The sequence below is a fragment of the Mytilus galloprovincialis genome, chromosome 4 (genome assembly GCF_965363235.1).
Source record: "Mytilus galloprovincialis chromosome 4, xbMytGall1.hap1.1, whole genome shotgun sequence".
NCBI lineage: Eukaryota > Metazoa > Mollusca > Bivalvia > Mytilida > Mytilidae > Mytilus > Mytilus galloprovincialis.
In genome coordinates, this window is record NC_134841.1 from 61,429,396 (window position 1) to 61,448,186 (window position 18,791).

The 18,791-nt window shown below is 33.5% G+C and overlaps 1 protein-coding gene across 2 annotated transcripts in view; it reads left to right on the forward strand.

Annotated features, from left to right (window-relative positions):
• LOC143070689 (uncharacterized) overlaps positions 1–8,623 on the forward strand; it is a 31,595-nt gene extending 22,972 nt beyond the window's left edge. For both annotated transcript variants that reach the window (XM_076244888.1, XM_076244889.1), the window contains 9 exons: positions 154–1,439; positions 2,689–2,788; positions 3,346–3,396; positions 4,509–4,700; positions 5,639–5,809; positions 6,097–6,267; positions 6,756–6,952; positions 7,280–7,460; positions 8,080–8,623. In XM_076244888.1, the coding sequence (XP_076101003.1) occupies positions 154–1,439; positions 2,689–2,788; positions 3,346–3,396; positions 4,509–4,700; positions 5,639–5,809; positions 6,097–6,267; positions 6,756–6,952; positions 7,280–7,460; positions 8,080–8,144 (2,414 nt within the window). In that variant the 3' untranslated portion in view covers positions 8,145–8,623. The remainder of the gene's footprint in view (positions 1–153; positions 1,440–2,688; positions 2,789–3,345; positions 3,397–4,508; positions 4,701–5,638; positions 5,810–6,096; positions 6,268–6,755; positions 6,953–7,279; positions 7,461–8,079) is intronic.
• Positions 8,624–18,791: the final 10,168 nt, after the last annotated feature.

The window sequence follows — 18,791 nt, forward strand, 5'->3', positions numbered from 1 at the left end:
TCTTCATCACAAATTGTCATTTTTCCTTTGAAAAAATCAAATTAATTTTCCGAAAGAGGGGTTTTCCGAAACATAACTGATATATTTTTTATATTCTGTCTATTTGGAATGGTAACTGTAAATTCAAGTTATTTCTTGTGTTTCGCATTTAAGGTGCCCCTGACAATAGAGGCACGGAATTCATCATAGCTTATATGGACAACTATCTAGAAAACTTTCCACTTGAACTCTTCATTACGACTTCTCGTACTACAACTGTAGATGTACAGGTCACATCACCTGGTTGGACAAATCCGTCTGTGAATGAGCAATTTTCAGTAATAGCTGGATCTGTAAAACAGTTATTTATAGACCTTAAGTTGCGTCTGAATGGATCGGTCAAGGAAAAGAAGGGTATTTTGGTGACAGCGACGGACGAAATTGTTATTTACGGTGTCAACAAACAAGACTATTCCAACGACGCATTTCTGGGCTTACCCACAGATGTTCTTGCTATGGAATATTACACAGTGACATATTATCCTCCATACAGAAGGGCTCAAATTTGTGTAGTTGGGGTAGAAGACTCAACAACTGTCTCCATTAAATTGTCATCTTGTTCTAATTGCGGATCGGTCACCTACAACGGCGCCACTTACAACAAGGGAAACACTCTCACACTTAGTATGGACAGATATGACGCCATACAATTACAGAGCACTGGCGATCTCACCGGGGCACACATCACGGCCAATAAGAAGATTTCTGTCTTCAGTGGAAACAGAAAGACAAAAACTGGTTCCGGCGGAAGTCAAGATCATTTGGTGGAGCATTTAACACCAGTTGACACATGGGGAAAGAGATTTGCAACTGTTCCAACTCCAATGAGAACTGTTGGTGACTACTTCAAAATCATTGCAAGTGAAGATAGCACCAGCGTTACTTATAAATGCAACAAAAATAATGCCATAACAACAGGAAGTGTCTCTCTTAGTAAGGCGGGAGATTTCCAGCAGATACTCATAGGATCAGGAAAATATTGTTACTTCGTTGCTGACAAAGCCATACTCTTGGTACAAACTGTTCTGAGTCAACAGAGCAGCAGTGAACCATCAGACCCTGCTATGCTCATCATACCACCTGTCGAACAGTATGCAGCAGACTACACTTTTGCAACGCCAAAATATTCAAAAGGTTCCTATGACAACTACTTTATGTTTGTCGTAGATTCCTCACAGAAATCCGGACTGAGGTTAGATGGGTCTGCTTTCCCAAGCAACACAGTTTATCATAATATACCTGATACAAATTTAGTTGGAGCCTACATAACTGTAACAGAAGGATCCCACACAGTTCGTCACACTTCAGTGATATCAGTATTTGGAGGATTTCTGTATGGTAGAGCTAATGCAGAAACATACGGTTTTACAACCGGAATGCGCATGGCTGGTATAAACACGGTAAGTGCTTACCAAAATGTAATAAATAGCAAGATATCATTATGATAATGAAAATATATAAAGTTTATAGTGTAATTTATATATGATATCAGATATATATAAAACCGATTATTTATACATGTAGTTATATTGAGCATTATGTAATAAAAATCTTCCTCTAAATACCCCTTGCAACAACTATCAAACGTTTTAGAGGCTATATGGTAGTTCGTCTGATTTTGCTTCCATACTTCCTATGTACATGAGGGGAATGGCACGCTATCGGGATGCGGTGTATAGGGGTGGATAATAGTCTTACTGTGTAATATAATGAATAACAAAGTGGCATCAGGAAAAAAAGTGTAGACATTTTTTTTAAGCGGGAATATGGAAATTAGCACACCAGTGTCATCCTAATCATCTAAAAACTGGCAAAGCAAAATAAAAGTTTTAACCATCTAATAATGTGTATATTTAAAATATTTTAATCATCAAAAAGCTGGTAAACGGCAAAAAATGTTTAATCTTTTTTAAAATGGGATGGCCAAAATGTTTTAGTCATCTCAAAACTGATATAGAAGAAAAGGTCGAACCATCTTAAATGGGTTTATTCGTTCATAGTGTATTAATTTACGTTTTTTGATTGAGTTAAGCCTGCCAATTGATATTTTATCGTATGTTTTTCTGTTGTGATGTTATGCTATTGTTTCAGAAAAAGGGAGAAGGTTTGGTACCATTAAAACGTTTAATCCCGCTGCAAATGTTTGCACCTGTCCTAAGTCAGGAATCTGATGTACAGTAGTTGTCGTTTGTTTACGTGTTTCTCGTTTCTCGTTTCTCGTTTTTTTTTATAGATTAGACCGTTGGTTTTCCCGTTTGAATGGTTTTACACTAGTAATTTTGAGACCCTTTATAGCTTGTTGTGCGGTGTGAGCCAAGGCTTCGTGTTGAAGGCCGTACATTGACCTATAACGGTTTACTGTTTTAAAATTGTTATTTGGATGGAGGGTTGTCTCATTGGCCCTCACACCACATCTTCCTATATCTATATATAGCATAAAATGTTTTAATAATTTTTTCTTTGAATAACTATTTATATACTATAGTGCTTCTACAAAACAGGTTTGTGAACTAAGTACAACTGTTGTTGGAGATTGATATAGCATAAACTGTTTTAAACATCTTTAAACTACTTTTCATCAGCAATACATATCTACTTATATATTCACTTTTATATACCTTTGAATATATATTTATATCTACATAATAGGTGTGTGTACCAAGTACAACTGTTGTTGGAGATGGTCTTGATAACGATTGTGATGGATTGATTGACGAGGAAATTTGTACTACAGCCAATCAGAACAATGGTTTGTATTAGTATTACAGCCAATCACAAAAATGGGTTGTACTGCACTGCGCCAATCAGAACAATCGTCTGTGCGATTAGTTTATTGTTTGGGAGGGTAGACGGTTGATGCTTTACTTTTTATACCCTAACCATTAAATGTTTGAGAGGGTAAACGGTTGATGCTTTACTTTTTATACTCTTACCATTGTTTGGGAGGGGAGACGGTTGGTGCTATACTTTTTATACTCTAACCATTGTTTTGGGTAGACGGTTGATGCTTTACTTTTTATACTCTAACTATTGTTTTCAAACAGCAAAATTAGTTTGTGTTGTATCATTAGGTATGCAGTGTAAAACTCAAAATTGTCTTTTTATCAAACAACGTTTAAATAAGAGAAAATACTATTTTAAATATCGACGAAGCAAAGGACTACATATGGTCATTTCATTACTCTATGTGTCTTATGGGGACTGTATATTTTTGTTTTGTCGTTCTTTGAATCAGGAGGATATATAGCTGTTACCTTAAATGTATTTGGAATTAAACCACATTTTACCTTTATTATTTTTCAACAGATGATGACGGTGATGGTGTGTCAGATGAAGATTGTGCAACACCGGCACCGAGTAAGTAGTTTTGCTTTTAAACTAATTGGTAACTTATTGACTCATGATCATTAAAAAGACAAATAGAAAAAAAAAGGTTATCAATAACGTATTCTGACATTATTCAACGCAACTTTCTCTGACAATGACATTTACATAGTAGCACTTGTCATTGAATTTACAAGACCATGCGCATCTAGAAGTAGTACACATAATACAATTAGGCAAACATTTTGAACAAGTACTTATATATCTTTAAAAGTGACAAAGGAGGTCAAAGAACAATTTTCAAATGTAGAATTTGACCATGACATTTGACTTTTTATATAATTACCTAGTTTTCTTTTCTTTTGACAAAGAACATCGAATCAATAGACCCTGGGCCTCTATTACTTATGGGTTACCAGTAACAAATGCATAAAACTTATTTCAAATTCATTAGGCTGTGAAATAACTACCATATGGAGTATTCGTATCGCTTCCGTCAAAATAGGATAAAAAATCCTGAGGATATATCGAGCAATTTGGTAAAATAAATTTTCCTCTTTCTTTTTCGGTTACGGAGGAGATCTCAACACAAAGAAAACAGTGTTTAGGGAGATAACTCTTACAATGAAAAGTCCTCGACAAAACAGGGTCAGTCTCAAAAGTGCAATAACTGTTCGATATCATGTGCAAAAAATCTAGACGATATCTTGGGAAACCACAAAATAGGGCACGAAACAAATTTGGCGGAAGAAGAAAAAAAATATAATCAGAACAAATACTATACAGAATAGTGGTATGACCTAATGAATATATATGTATTTCTGTATTTTTTTTGGTTTTTGAAGTAATAGTCAATACCTGTATTTCCTAATGTTGCCAATTAGGTACTAAGGTATTTTATATTTATTTGAAAAGTGAATAAAACAAAAGATATGAAACTCATGGCCATTTCGTATCGAAGAAAATCCCATGATTTTACCCAAAATTCACCGTGTATTAAATAACTCGAATGATTCAGCGCCCTCTATAGGTCATTAGTTATTGGATATTTAACGACTGGATCTGTCGAGTTATTATGTATTAATGAAAAGTAAATAGTGAAGTTAGGTTATGGTATAGTAATGCATTTTAAACTTATGCTCTAGTTGACGGAGAGTGGGCAGCCTGGTCTAGCTTAGGAAGTTGTTCTATTACTTGCAAAGATTATGGAACCAGTCAAACTGGTACCGCGACTAGAACAAGAACTTGTACAAATCCAGCACCTCAATATGACGGACTGCAGTGTGTCGGCAGTGGATCAGAAAGTCAGTCTTGTACATCAACCACATACTGCCCAAGTAAGCTTATAAGCCTAACATTTTAGTTGAATCAATATTTTTGTGACAGTAAATATTGAATACGTGGTGTTGATATTTATAAAAGGTCGAAAATGGATTATAATAGACCTCTTTTTTAAGTTGTAACCATTCGACACAACTCGACCGATTCCGTACCTCATAGACGGAAAGTAGCGGAGTCACCCGAGGATTGCCGATTGAGTTGTAACCAAACAAGAATCGCTGCTAAACTCTTGATAAATTTGGACAATATCCACTGTTTTCACGAACATTATTTTTACAGTTAAATAAAAACTGAATCTCTTTCATATTTTCGTTACAGAAGTACAATTATATCAAAAGAATACACAAACTCAACTTAAATAAAGGCAACAGTAGTATACCGCTTTTCAAAACTCATAAATTCATGGACAAAAAACAAAATCGGGGTAACAAACTAAAACCGAGGGAAACGCATTAAATATAAGAGGAGAACAACGACATAACACTTAAATGTAACACACATAGACAAAATCCCACGAGAATAACAAATATAACATATATATATAACATTAAAACCAAATACATGAATTTGGGATAGACAAGTACCGTGACTACTCATAGTAAAATTATCAAAGATACCAGAATATTTTTTTTTTTTCATCAGACGCGTTTTTCCTCTACAATAGGCTTATCACTCGGCTACGCTCGAATAAAAAGGTAAAAATGCCAAATAATGTATGAAACTGAATAGTATTAGGGACCCAAAATATGTAAAGATTTATCCAATGCAGCTATTTATTAATTTCGAACAGCGGTATGCTACTGTTTCCTTTATTAAATCAGGTATTCGTGAGGTATAACCTCCTTAGTGTTTCGAAAAGTTCAATGTTTTGTAAACAGTTGATTTAAAAATGTCACTACATGTATATGAATGATAATACTTAATTTTATGATAGTAAATGGTGGATTTAGTAGCTGGTCCTCTTGGGGACAATGCTCAGTGACATGCGCAACTGGAACGCAGACAAGGTCCAGAACATGTACCAACCCAGCAACCCAGTATAACGGTCTGACTTGCAGTGGTTCATATTCCGATTCAAAAACGTGTACACTAAGTCCTTGTCCAAGTAAGTTTTGTTAAGTTTCAAATTTGCAATATACATGTACTGCATGCATTTTGCTTGAATAAAATGTGTGTCTTATAATTCAATTGATTTTGGAACAACTATTAACATTTTAGACATGGATACATAAAAAAAATTAAGGATAACTTTTTAAATGTCAACAATTCTCTATACTTTTCAAAACGTACAAAAAACTGTTTAAAGTAGGTATTTTTACATTAACTATTGGCACTTTTTCAAAGATGCCAACTATATTTTAACAGAGAAAATTTTGTATCTTATTATCTTAGTCGATGGTGACTGGACAAATTGGTCGTCGTGGGCTACATGTACAGTTTCATGTGGCGGGGGATCAAAGGGACGATCAAGGACATGCACAGATCCAACTCCAGCACATGGCGGAAGCGATTGTTCAGGAGATGGTTCAGAAACTGAAACATGCAATACACAGGTTTGCGTTAGTAAGTATTGATTTCTCCTGTTTCCAATTAAAATAGATAAAATTGAAATAAATGTAAAAGGATTGATACCTTCTCCCACCAATATATGCTTCAAATCGAAGTAAGTATCAAAACACTGTCATTAGACGAATACTTCCATTTGTGATTGACATCTTACTATGCAGTCGTGATATCGGCCCAGTCACTTAGAGTTGAATAAAATTAAACACATCGAATCGCTAGTGTTTGAAGAACCTGTGATCACCACTTATAATGTTTAAGCGTCTCTATGACTTAAAGCGAAAGCATGAATAATGACTGACTGCGTTAAATTGACATCGTGTTTTCGTTGTCCAAACCAAACATGGATAGTCGACTTTCCCATGGATAGACAAGTGCCTGTGGTCTAAGCTATCAATTTGCAGACGCTATAACGCTAACAAAACACAAAATAATGCGTTATCTAGAATGCGTATCCTAACTACACATATACAACTTTATTTAAATAGTTGATGGAGGATGGGGATCTTGGTCCGCATACGGTTCCTGTTCTGTGACCTGTGGAGGAGGGAAATCATCCCGTTCGAAAGTGTGTAATAATCCAGCACCTCGAAATGGCGGACTAGACTGTTCCGGTTCATCGAGTGAATATGGCGATTGTAACACACAAGCATGTCCAACGGCAGGAGTTGGTCAATATGTTCAGGTATTTCATATTCTTTTCTTTTCGGAAATTTATAAATATAATTCACGCATCGTTGTAAATATAATGGAATTTGATTCGACTGTCATACAATTGGGAGGTTTAGCGCTATTGAACCAGGCCCAATCCACAATTTTCTACGTTTGAAAATCCGTGTATCAGGTCAGGAATATGACAGTTGTTGTCTATTCGTTTGATGTGTTTTATCATTTGATTTTGCCATTTGATTAGGGACTTTCCGTTTTGAATTTTCCTCGGAGTTCAGTATTTTTGTGATTTTACTTTTTATATGAAAATGTATATCACGTTTTCACTATAATATTATTACAGATGTGCCCTTCTGGATATTTTACTTGTGAAACAGGAAGCACAAAATGTATTGATGGTTCTAAGGCATGTGATTGTGACGAGAGTCCTGCCACTGGTAATTGTGATGATGGGTCCGACGAAACAACTAGTTATGCTGGATGCAGTGCACAAGTACTATTAACATGTCCAAATGGTTCCAAACGTACGTGATTACTTTTTCTTATTCGATCATGAATATTCAGTTATTTTTAGAACTCCTCTCCCCCAAAACTTTAAAAAACTAAAATTTTCAACATCGATATATAAGCACTTGATATTAAAGATCTTAAATCTGCATGCTATTATATGGGTTTTATAACTAAACAAATTAAAACATTTTCTTCAATTGAAATGTCGTGCTTCTCTTTTTCGTTTAAATTTAAATGTCGCATATATAAAATACTCACAAGAACTTCTTACCAAATTGATAGTTGTTTTTAATTTTTTTTATATTTTTTAATGAAAATCGATTATGATATTTTAGTAGAAAGACTCATTTAGTGGGAACATTCTGGTGCTCAAAGGGGAACAATTAAAAGGTACTTGTTCTTTGAAATGCAGATAACCTTTGTAGCAATCAATTTAGATGTATTTTTTAAAAACTGATCAAGTTTTGGTTCAAAAATATGCCTTAGTCTCCTTGGTCACATCATATATTCTGTAAAAGTCTGCAGTAGTTTTATGGATTAAAAAAAAGTTCATGTCAACAGACTCTTTTATTGGAATTATTTGCATTTGAAAATAGGTTTACTAAATATTCATGGATTTATTTTTATTTTCAGGTACAGCAGCTGCATCAGTTATCTTGTTGCTACTGGTTATGGGATATTTAAGAATTTTTATTTGATGTGAGGATTAAGTACACATATCAGCTACCAAATTTTATAAATAACATTATGTGTTTGTAGTTAAAAAAAATACATTAACAATCTGTTATCTATCCCAATGATTTATACTTCGGATTCTTCTTAAATATTATATTATTACTCCAAGTTTGGGATATTTGAGAATAAGTCTTTTGTATTTAAGCTGAAATCTCTGATATCGGAGTCGAATACAACAGATAAATTCTTATTTCCACAAGACTGGACAGAAGATTAACGGATTGAGAATAACAAGACTTATCAGCCCGAAAGAAAAAAAAAATTAGCTTAATACAATAGATAACAAAGAAGTGTGTATGTGAAAAAATTTGATTAAATTATTAACTGTTAGAACTCTAAATATGAGCATTTGGCAATCCTCGGTAGAATCCGTTACTCTCCTAGTTAGATGAGGGTACTACGGAATCGGTCGAGTTGAGACGAATGCAAAATCAGGTGTGGATACGATTAAAAAACAAACGTTCCTTGGTTTATACGACGCAGTAAGAGGCAGTTATTTGTTATACATTGAAACCTATTTAAACCGAAAATCTTTGGGACTTTAAATTTGGTTCGGTTTTGGACGATGTTGGGTTTTATATGTCAGGTTCATAACGCATATAATTTGATATATCAGTGCTTAAGAACATGTTTGGTTTATACAGGTTTTCGGTTTATGCAGGATTTGGTCTAGCAAGGGTTCACTGTATTATATAATGAGTATGTGAAGGGGCCAATCTAAGTGAATATTTTTCAGTCATCATGAGATAAAGAAAAACGTATTATCCAAGCCAAAATAAATTCACACACTATCGAAAATAATATAATGTGGTTTTGGTGACCTGTGGCTGTTGTCTGCTCTTTGGTCGGGTTGTTGTTGTATCTTTGACACATTCCCCATTTCCATCTTCAATTTTATTTTGAATAGCTTCTGAGTATGTGTAATATATAAAGGCAACAGTAGTATACCGCTGTTCAAAACTCATAAATCCATGGACAAAAAACAAAATCGGGGTAACAAACTAAAACCGAGGGAAACGCACTAAATATAAGAGGAGAACAACGACATAACACCGAAACGTAACACACACAGAAACGGACCAAGCATCAGACAAAACACCACGAGAATAACAAATATAACATGAAAACCAAATACATGAATTTGGGATAGACAAGTACCGTGCCACGTCTTATCTCAATATCTCAAAAATAAGAAAAAACACAAACGACTCAACGTTAAAATGCAACACACACATAAACGAACAATAATATAACAATGGCCATCTTCCTGACTTGGTACAGGACACTTTTAAAGGGGAATAAAAGTGGTGGGTTGAACCTGGTTTTGTGGCATGCCAAACCTCGCACTTTAATGGCAAAGTTAAATATAACATTGAAATGACAACATAATATTACAGGACTACAATACAAATAAATAGGAGAACATATTAGACAAAGAAAAACATGATTAATAGATAACAAAAAGCATCAGGTTTAAAATTCAATACGCCAAAAACGCGCCTTGTCCACACAGGACTTACAAGTGACGCCCAGATATAAAAGATCGAAAGTGAAAAAAGTACAAAGTTGTACAGCACTGGAGATCAAAAGTTGAAAAGGTTTCGCCAAATACGGCATTGTTTTTATGCCCGGGATAAGAATATATCTGTTTTTTTATTGTATTATTATGTTATTATCATTGTTAACCCAATGTTAACTTTTATTAAAATATATGCTTTGAAACTTTTTTTTAGATGTATTCACCCTTTCATGTTAGTAAATATATTTTAATATGATTCGTTTTGTTATATTTATTTCGACAAATGTGATAACTGACACATGTTAAACGTAATAGATTCTGTACTTGGTTGGTTGGTTTTATGTGAGATTCTTGGAGATATATATAACTTACATTAAATAAATCAAATATACAGCAATAACTTTCCTTTCCAAGATTCATACATTTCAGTTGAACACAGAAAACTCTACATAGTTGACGACTAAAGGGCCCGTATGCGTTAGGGGAGGTTGAATACTGCCACTTTCAGTTGCAGAAGTTAACCTATTCCTATAACACATGACTTCGCATTCCTATTCAATTTTCAACGTATTATACTCGATAACTAATATTTTCATTTTTCATTTTTTTTAATGTGGGGGCCACATTAATCGTTCAAAAAAATACCCGAAATATGAAAAAGAAATAATTCCCCGAGGTCATATGTTATAGGACTAGTAGTTAACCCACAATTGGAAATATGAAATAGAAATAATGCCCCGAGGTCATATGTTATAGGACTAGTAGTTAACCCACAATTGGAAATATGAAATAGAAATAATGCCCGAGGTCATATGTTATAGGACTAGTAGTTAACCCACAATTGGAAATATAAAATAGAAATAATGCCCCGAGGTTATATGTTATAGGACTAGTAGTTAACCTTCAATTTGAAATATAGAAATAATGCCCCGAGCTCATATGTTATAGGACTAGTAGTTAACCCACAATTGGAAATATGAAATATGAAATAGAAATAATGCCCCGAGGTCATATGTTATAGGACTAGTAGTTAACCCACAATTGGAAATATGAAATAGAAATAATGCCCCGAGGTCATATGTTATAGGACTAGTAGTAAACCCACAATTGGAAATATGAAATAGAAATAATGCCCGAGGTCATATGTTATAGGACTAGTAGTTAACCCACAATTGGAAATATAAAATAGAAATAATGCCCCGAGGTCATATGTTATAGGACTAGTAGTTAACCTTCAATTTGAAATATGATATAGAAATTATGCCCCGAGCTCATATGTTATAGGACTAGTAGTTAACCCACAATTGGAAATATGAAATAGAAATAATGCCCCGAGGTCATATGTTATAGGACTAGTAGTTAACCCGAGGTCATATGTTATAAAACTAGTAGTTAACCCACAATTTGAATTTTTAAACCCATCTTATCAATTGACTTTTTGAATAAAATGAAGATAACCTAGAAACTGCCATCGTCCATTTATAAATGCATATTCATGTATAAGGCCCTTTATAGTATACTTTATTTATTGTTATTTATGTCACATTCCAAAACATCTCTTTTAGAATGTATACATTTATTTTCCTTTCGATTACAATTCTCTGAACTTATCAGAACAATACCAATATTGTCCGTAGCTTAACCGTGTGAATCAATGATTTGTTCTTTATTTGGCCTTTTTTGGATCCGAGCGTCACTGATGAGTATTTTGTAGACGAAATGCGCGTCTGGCGTAAATAAAAAATTTAATCCTGGTATCTATGATGAGTTTATTTACAACAACTGGGTCGATGCAACTGCTGGTGGAGTTTTAATTCACCGAGGGTTTCACCAGCTCAGTTGTCAGCACTTCTGTGCTGTGCTGACATGAATTATCACTGATATGGTCACATTTATAAATTGAGTGTTTACAATACTTTTGAAATACTAAGTCTTTTCCAAGAAATTCAAAGATAACTCAAAATAGATTAAACGTTGTGCACGATGTTCCTACAACACGAAGTTACACTTAAAATGCGGCGTCAAAGAGGTTTTTTGACTTCGATTAATTTTGCAAGTTTTATTCGTTTTTTTATATGTTGTTGGTTGATTCTGGTTCTGTTCTTTTTTATTGTCATTTTATCTTAACTTAAGTTGTGGCTTAGCTGTATTTTGCAATACTTTAAAGAATTTTGGTCATCAATGCTCTTCAACTTCGTACTTTATTTGGCCTTTTTTTTTTTGGAATCGAACTTCATTGATGAGTTTTTTGTAGACCAAACTCGCGCCTGGCGTAAATACATTTTAAATTCTGGTATCTGTGATGAGTTTAATTGTTACAATATTCAAATGTATCATAAATGTCTTAAGTCAATTACGAGAAGCATGCAAAAAAACAACCAGAGAAAGATACGAAAAAGATATGCAAAACTAATTAGTCGAACACATTTTATAGCTAACAACACCATGGCAATAAACGAAAGGCAGACAAAGTAAAAATCTAAAGCCTAAGCAACACGAACTTCTCTTTACAATTTGGAAAATTAAAATGTTTCCGTATTTCCAACTGTGACGTTGATGTTCCCATCGGTGTCGTCTGTTTTTTTTTTATAATACTTTTACGTTGTTTTCATTGTTCTTGTGTTCTCCTGTAGAAGATTTATTACTTACCATTTAACGTTCTAGGTTCAGTTGTCGTCTTTACATACATTATTCTGTCTGGATTACAATAACCGATGGCTCGATTTTAATGAGTTTGAAAGCCTTAAGGTAGAACAATACACAGATTTTTCATCCCCAATCAGACATCTTTAAACTGATGTAATTCCACTCATCTTTCTTTAAATTTTATAAATGAGGTACCAAAAAGAAAGAAGAAGGATTAATCTTTCAAATTGTGAAAATTTCATTATGACATAATTATTACATAATTAATTGTTATGTAATTAGTTGCCATATTGTGATATCCATACTTGAATGAATTTAGCTTCTTTGTTATTCATAGTATCCCAAAAAAACTTTATAAATTCTTGTACAACACAGTTTGACCTTCAAAACTGTGTCTCAGATTTTTCCTATTGTATTTCATTCTCTCACAAATCTTCAATGAAGTTTGAAACATCAATTCATAAGAGACCACTAAATTCAATTGGGTATACAATTTGTTCTACTGATGTTTTTAGAAATCTGAGACACAGTTTTCGAGGTCAAGCTGTGTTGTACAAGAATCTATAAAATATTTTGGGATGCTATGAAGAACAAAGACGCTAATTCATGCAAGTGTGGACATCACAATATAGCAACTAATTACATAATAATTAATTATGTAATAATCATGTAATAATAAAATTATCACAAGTTGAACGATTAATCTATCTTCTTTCTTTTGGTACCTCATTTATAAAATATAAAGAAGAATGAAATGAATTACATCAGTTTAAAGTTGTCTGATTGGGAGTGAAAAAATCTTTGTATTGTGCTACCTTAAATTGCATGTACATTTATATTGATATTTTGTTTCTTAAATCAGTATGTCTACTTCGAGGGAACTTATGACAATTCCACTCCTAAAATTGTGCATTGAAGTAATCTTTGCCTTTGAGTTACATGTTTGCTGTAGAGATTCAAACTGATTACATTTAAGGAAAACTGCAAAACGCTCTGATATAACAAATGCAATTGAAACATTTTTAATAACGCCCAAATCGGGACTCTACTATTGGCACAAAAACTAATAACTCAAACAGCAAATAAATAAGCGATACAATTTCATTGAAAATAAAAAAAATTCATATGTTATTTGAGATATCAAAAGTAATACTATTCTCTAATTAAGAAATAATTCATGGAAGCTATAGATTGTTGGAAATTTACACATGGCCTGGGCCGTGATATTCGAATTTTATCCTGAGCGTTAGCGAGGGATAAAATTAACGAATATCACGGCCCAGGCCATGTGTAAATTTCCAACAATCTATGGCTTCCATGAATTATTTCGATTCTAATAGGACAAATACGGTCATTAAAAAACTGAAGCGAGGGAGGGTATGCTGTGTGTGTGGCTGTTCTTGTTTACTCCCTGTTAGATAAAGCTCAAATATCTTTATAAATATGTAGCTTGCGAAGTTTATTTCTTGAATAACTGCTAGAAAAAATCGTTTTAATTCTTTAAATTCTCAAACCCAACATTTGCAATTTTTAATTTACATGTTTTTCTCGTAAGCTTCCGTCAAATTCAAAGTCGACATTTTGCAACTAAGGAGCCGCCATATTGACTTGCTGAAATGAGTAAATATGTGAAAAATGCAATAGAATAGAAAATAAAACAAAACCTACCTCAAAAATTAGTTTTAATACAATAGCATACGAGTTCCGATGGTTCACGTAACAGAAAACATTCAACTTTAGCGGTTTCATTTGTATGACGTCATGTTTTGAAATGACTTAAACGCGCCAAAAAGATTAATAGACTTTCGCGGAATTTTATTTTATTTTTATTTTGTTGATTTCCCCGAGCATTACTTCCTTTTATTATGCATACGAATAAGAATAAATGTTATTTTGTCTTTTTTTAATTGCACTTTTTAAAACAATAAAATCGGCAAAGGGCCTGCAAATAGGTTCCAATACATGTAGATTTACGTGGGAAATATATTGTAACAGCCATTAATATGTATATCTCTGAGTCTGCGCTAAGTATATTTTATCGAGAATTTTATCACAGTGTTGTTTACAAAGCTAAAGAAGTACGTCATATTAGAATACAAAACAAATATCAATAAAACAAGTATGGTAAACGATTTGCATGATCTTAGTAAAATATTCAGTAAATGTAGAAATAAACAGTCTTGAAACATGAAAAAGTATTGTAGTGCCATTTTATGTTCATTCGTAAGCGTCCTGGTAATCAAATATATTAGTAAAACAATTTGATGACGACATGAGTATTGAGTCCTACACAGGTGAGTTTTGATCAGGACATACAGTTCATTGCAATTATAAGTTTTTAAAGGATTTATACACGTACATATGCATATTTACAAATTAATTTACTTCAGAAATAAAACATTTGATTTTCTTCCTTTAATTTAATGTGACTTCAAAGAGGCTTAGTACGAACATGTGTTCTTATGTATCTCACAAACAGATATCAGATGTTTTCTTGAAAAAGAAGGAATTGCAGTAAATGCACACATTTAAGGAGCAGACTATCTTACATGCATGGAAAATATATTGAATAATAACATCCCAATTGTCTTTGGATCTTCTCAAAGTTGATACCGTCCTAAATGATAGAGTCGTGTCTGATGGTCTAGTCTATATCATACGGATTTAAAGGGATTCCATTGCTACAAACAAAAGAATACGTGTATAATAAAACTCTATTCTAATACATCAAAACTTAACAAATATAGGTTAACATTGAATTTATACAAAAGAAGTATCAACGATTAAAAGTACTGAAGGCCGTACTTCGACAAACAAAAATATTTTCTTTTTACCAATTAAAAGAGCTACTAGAATTGTGTTTCGATCCTTTGACCTTGATACAGCTCCAGTATCCCTTTTACGTTTCGACAGGTAGGTTTTATTACCTTCAGAAATGCTACGTTTCATGTATTTTTCGGCATTTTGTTAACGACCCTTACGTTTTACTAGATTTTTGTCACGTTTTGATACGTTCTTCTACGAGATAAGAACGTAGCATAAACCTAGTAAACACTGGCTTTCAAAATAACGGAACAGTTTTATTCAAAACGTAGTTGAAACGTAGATTTCAAAACGGAATAAAACGTGACAGTGTGACTAGGGCTTAATACTACAAGGGGTCGGTACGTTTCTAATCTGTTTACTACGGTTGAAGTACGTTTTCGTACGGTTTTTTCTAAGCAGTATCACTTGTCACTACGGTGTGATCATTGACCTATGAAACGGCGTTGATGAATAAAATTTAGAAAAGACAGAGATGCAAAGAGGGAGCAAATTAACTCCAGAAAATCAAAGGAACTTAACAGAGGTACAACTTATTAATATTTATACATCTGTCATTTCATTATATTAAGGTATTTGGTTCCTATTTGATGGGGTAAACATTTTGATTTTTTTTTCTCCAAAAGCAAGATCTTTTTTTTTTTTCAGATAACATTTTTTTTGAGTGATTACAAGAATCATGACAAACTGTTTAAGCCTGGGTGGGAGCATTGGCAATGCTTTCCCTTTTATGTTAATTGCTCTTTTAAAATGCTTTACGTTATAGCATCGGTCCATGACCAGTGCACAGTAACGCAGTACTAAAGCCCTAAATCCAATTTTCCTCCTATATATTTTAGTGTGTTTCAAATCAGACCATTCACAATGAGGACTAGAGCCAGAGGACGGGATCGTGGAGGCGTGGTAAAGGCCGTATAGTTAGTCCGTCACCTGATAACTTCAACTGGATTTCCAATAGGAAAAAGTAAATAACTTATAATAACCGATCTGAGAGTTTATAAGGTCTTAAATAGTCTCGATATTTTCAGGGACGATTGCTTTTTTTTTTTTTATTAACAAGACAGTTTTACCCTAGAACTTATCCTGACAGATCTACTACATAGACCAGTTCTAGGGTAGAACTGTTTTAGGAAGAACTGTTCAAGTCAGTTTAGAACAGTTCTGTGACAGATTATTTTTACCCTAACACTTGCTATCGTTTATTTATATGTCGCTCGTGGCATATCACAAAACGGTTTGCTTTTAGTGATCCATGGAGTTATAAAGGTTAGGTATCTAGAAACCAAAATTGTTTCCAATACTTTTCTCCAAACTTACAGTAAAACATTTTTAGCAAATCCTATATATCCAACAATTTGGACAAGATACGGTAAAAAAAATACGAATGCCTATTAGAAAGACCAAAAATTGAGATCTTTGAAAATCTTAAAAACTGTCTATTGTTATACAGTTTATTTAGACCTTATTACCCACGATTGTGATTTTTTAACCCACTTTTGGGCTATTTCGTGGCGTCCAATTATAATTGGTCGAGGAAGCCGGAGTGCCCGCAGAAAACCACCGACCTTCGATAGGAAAAACGACAGAAAAAAACCCTAGTCAATTAAGATTGGAGTCGAGTGCACATACACGAGCGTGGACCACGATTTTGAAACCAATTGCATTGCAGTGGTAATCGAAACTGCAACATAATTCTGATGAATGCAATAACAAAAACAATTATTTTTGAATTCAATAGGAAACACTATACCCTATTTTACCTGCCGTAGTGATAGCTTGTAATAAATTGCGATAGTGCGCTCAGTCCAGTAGAAATGCCATTTTCGCATTCACGCCAAAGTTGTCTAGTCGTGAAATATGAAATCTAACAATCCTAGTTCTTGAAACTGAGATTTTATAATTCGATGTTACCCCTTGGGCATGTTATTTAAAAGACTTTAACACTCTTAAAGACTGAATGTGTAGTCATTTCTAAAAAAGACCTACACCTTGACAACATGGGAAGAATGCACGAATGGTTTTAATCTTGCTACAAATGAAGCGACACGACCAACGAACATCTTTGGGTTTCAGCCTTTATTAATAAGACTGTCAAAATAACGTTTGGGAACAAAAATTATTGTATTCTATATATCTCCTATAATCCTTTGTATATACATACTACTTGCTCTTTGGTCGAGTTGTCGTCTCTTTGACATACTACTTGGCAATGCTCTTTGGTGGGGTTGTCGTCTCTTTGACATCCTACTTGGCAATGCTCTTTGGTCGGGTTGTCGTCTCTTTGACATCCTACTTGGCAATGCTCTTTGGTAGGGTTGTCGTCTCTTTGACATATTCCCCACTCCCATTCTCAATTTCAGATTGTAATTTATGTACACAGTGACGTTTAACAAATTAATTATCAACAATGTTTGCTATATACATACCTGTATACCGTCTGTATCTAGAATTTAATACAATTTTATACAATAAAGGCTCCATAAACCTGACGTCCATTTGTTCTATAGTTCTTTTTCCACTTCCAGGTATCCATCTATGTGTTGAAATGTCACAAACATGTATATATCTTCCCAATATTTGTGAACACACATTTGCATTGACAGATAATTTACCAAATGAAAATAAGATAAAAATCAACGCGATTTGGAGTGACATGTCTGTGAAAACTTTCTACTCCTTATCCAGAGTTCGAGCTGTAATTTATATTATTGGTCTGAACGTAGATGAAGTAAAGGGATTTTTTTTAACGTCAGACTTGTAATTGACATTTCAACTACCCTCTAATATTTGGCATTAGGAGACCAATAAACGAAAGCCATTATTTAAACTCACGCGAACGTTTAATCTCAAGAAATTCAAGATTTGTCAAAGTTAGAAAAAGAAACCAGATTTGTTATCACGCAACAATTTGGTTTTATTCAAGGTATACATTACAGATTAATTTAATACAAGTTATGGGTTTTTTTTGTAGTAGCAAAGAACGCAAAAATAAATTACGAAATACACCCATTGGAATTACTTCTGATCTAATAAAACCTTCAGTAATTTAAAAAAAACAAACAAAATAAATGTATTCCGAAAGAGAAGTGCACGCGTGTCAAAATGCAGTGTCAGAAAATTTTGTATTAATCTTTCTTAGTACCTAGCACTGATGAACAGTATATACGCAAAAATGTCTTCATCATATAGCTATTGTTTAAAATCTATGCTGAACTCTATATATGTTTTTTTTGTGTATTTTTTTCATTGTGTTGTTGGGTTTTTGTCTTATATACTCCACATCTTATATTGAGCATGTAAACGGCGCTATTTTTTTTATAGATGTTTTTTATTTTCACGGTTGTAGAAAGCTCTTCAAAGAAAAACTGAAAAGATACAACTTCGTAACCAACGTAATAATTCCATTTTCACATAACTTGTTCGACATTTGCATGTCAATGTTGTTTTTTTCGGTAAATATTTCCTGACTGAGCGATTTTTCGTTCTTGAAGAACTATTGTCTCTTAATGTTCGCATTTAAAAAATATATTATTGTGCAAAGCGACTGCAGCACATTAACGACAAGAGGCTTCAGAGAATCTATATATTTTGTAGTTGTCGCAAAAAAATCTAACGATGCAAA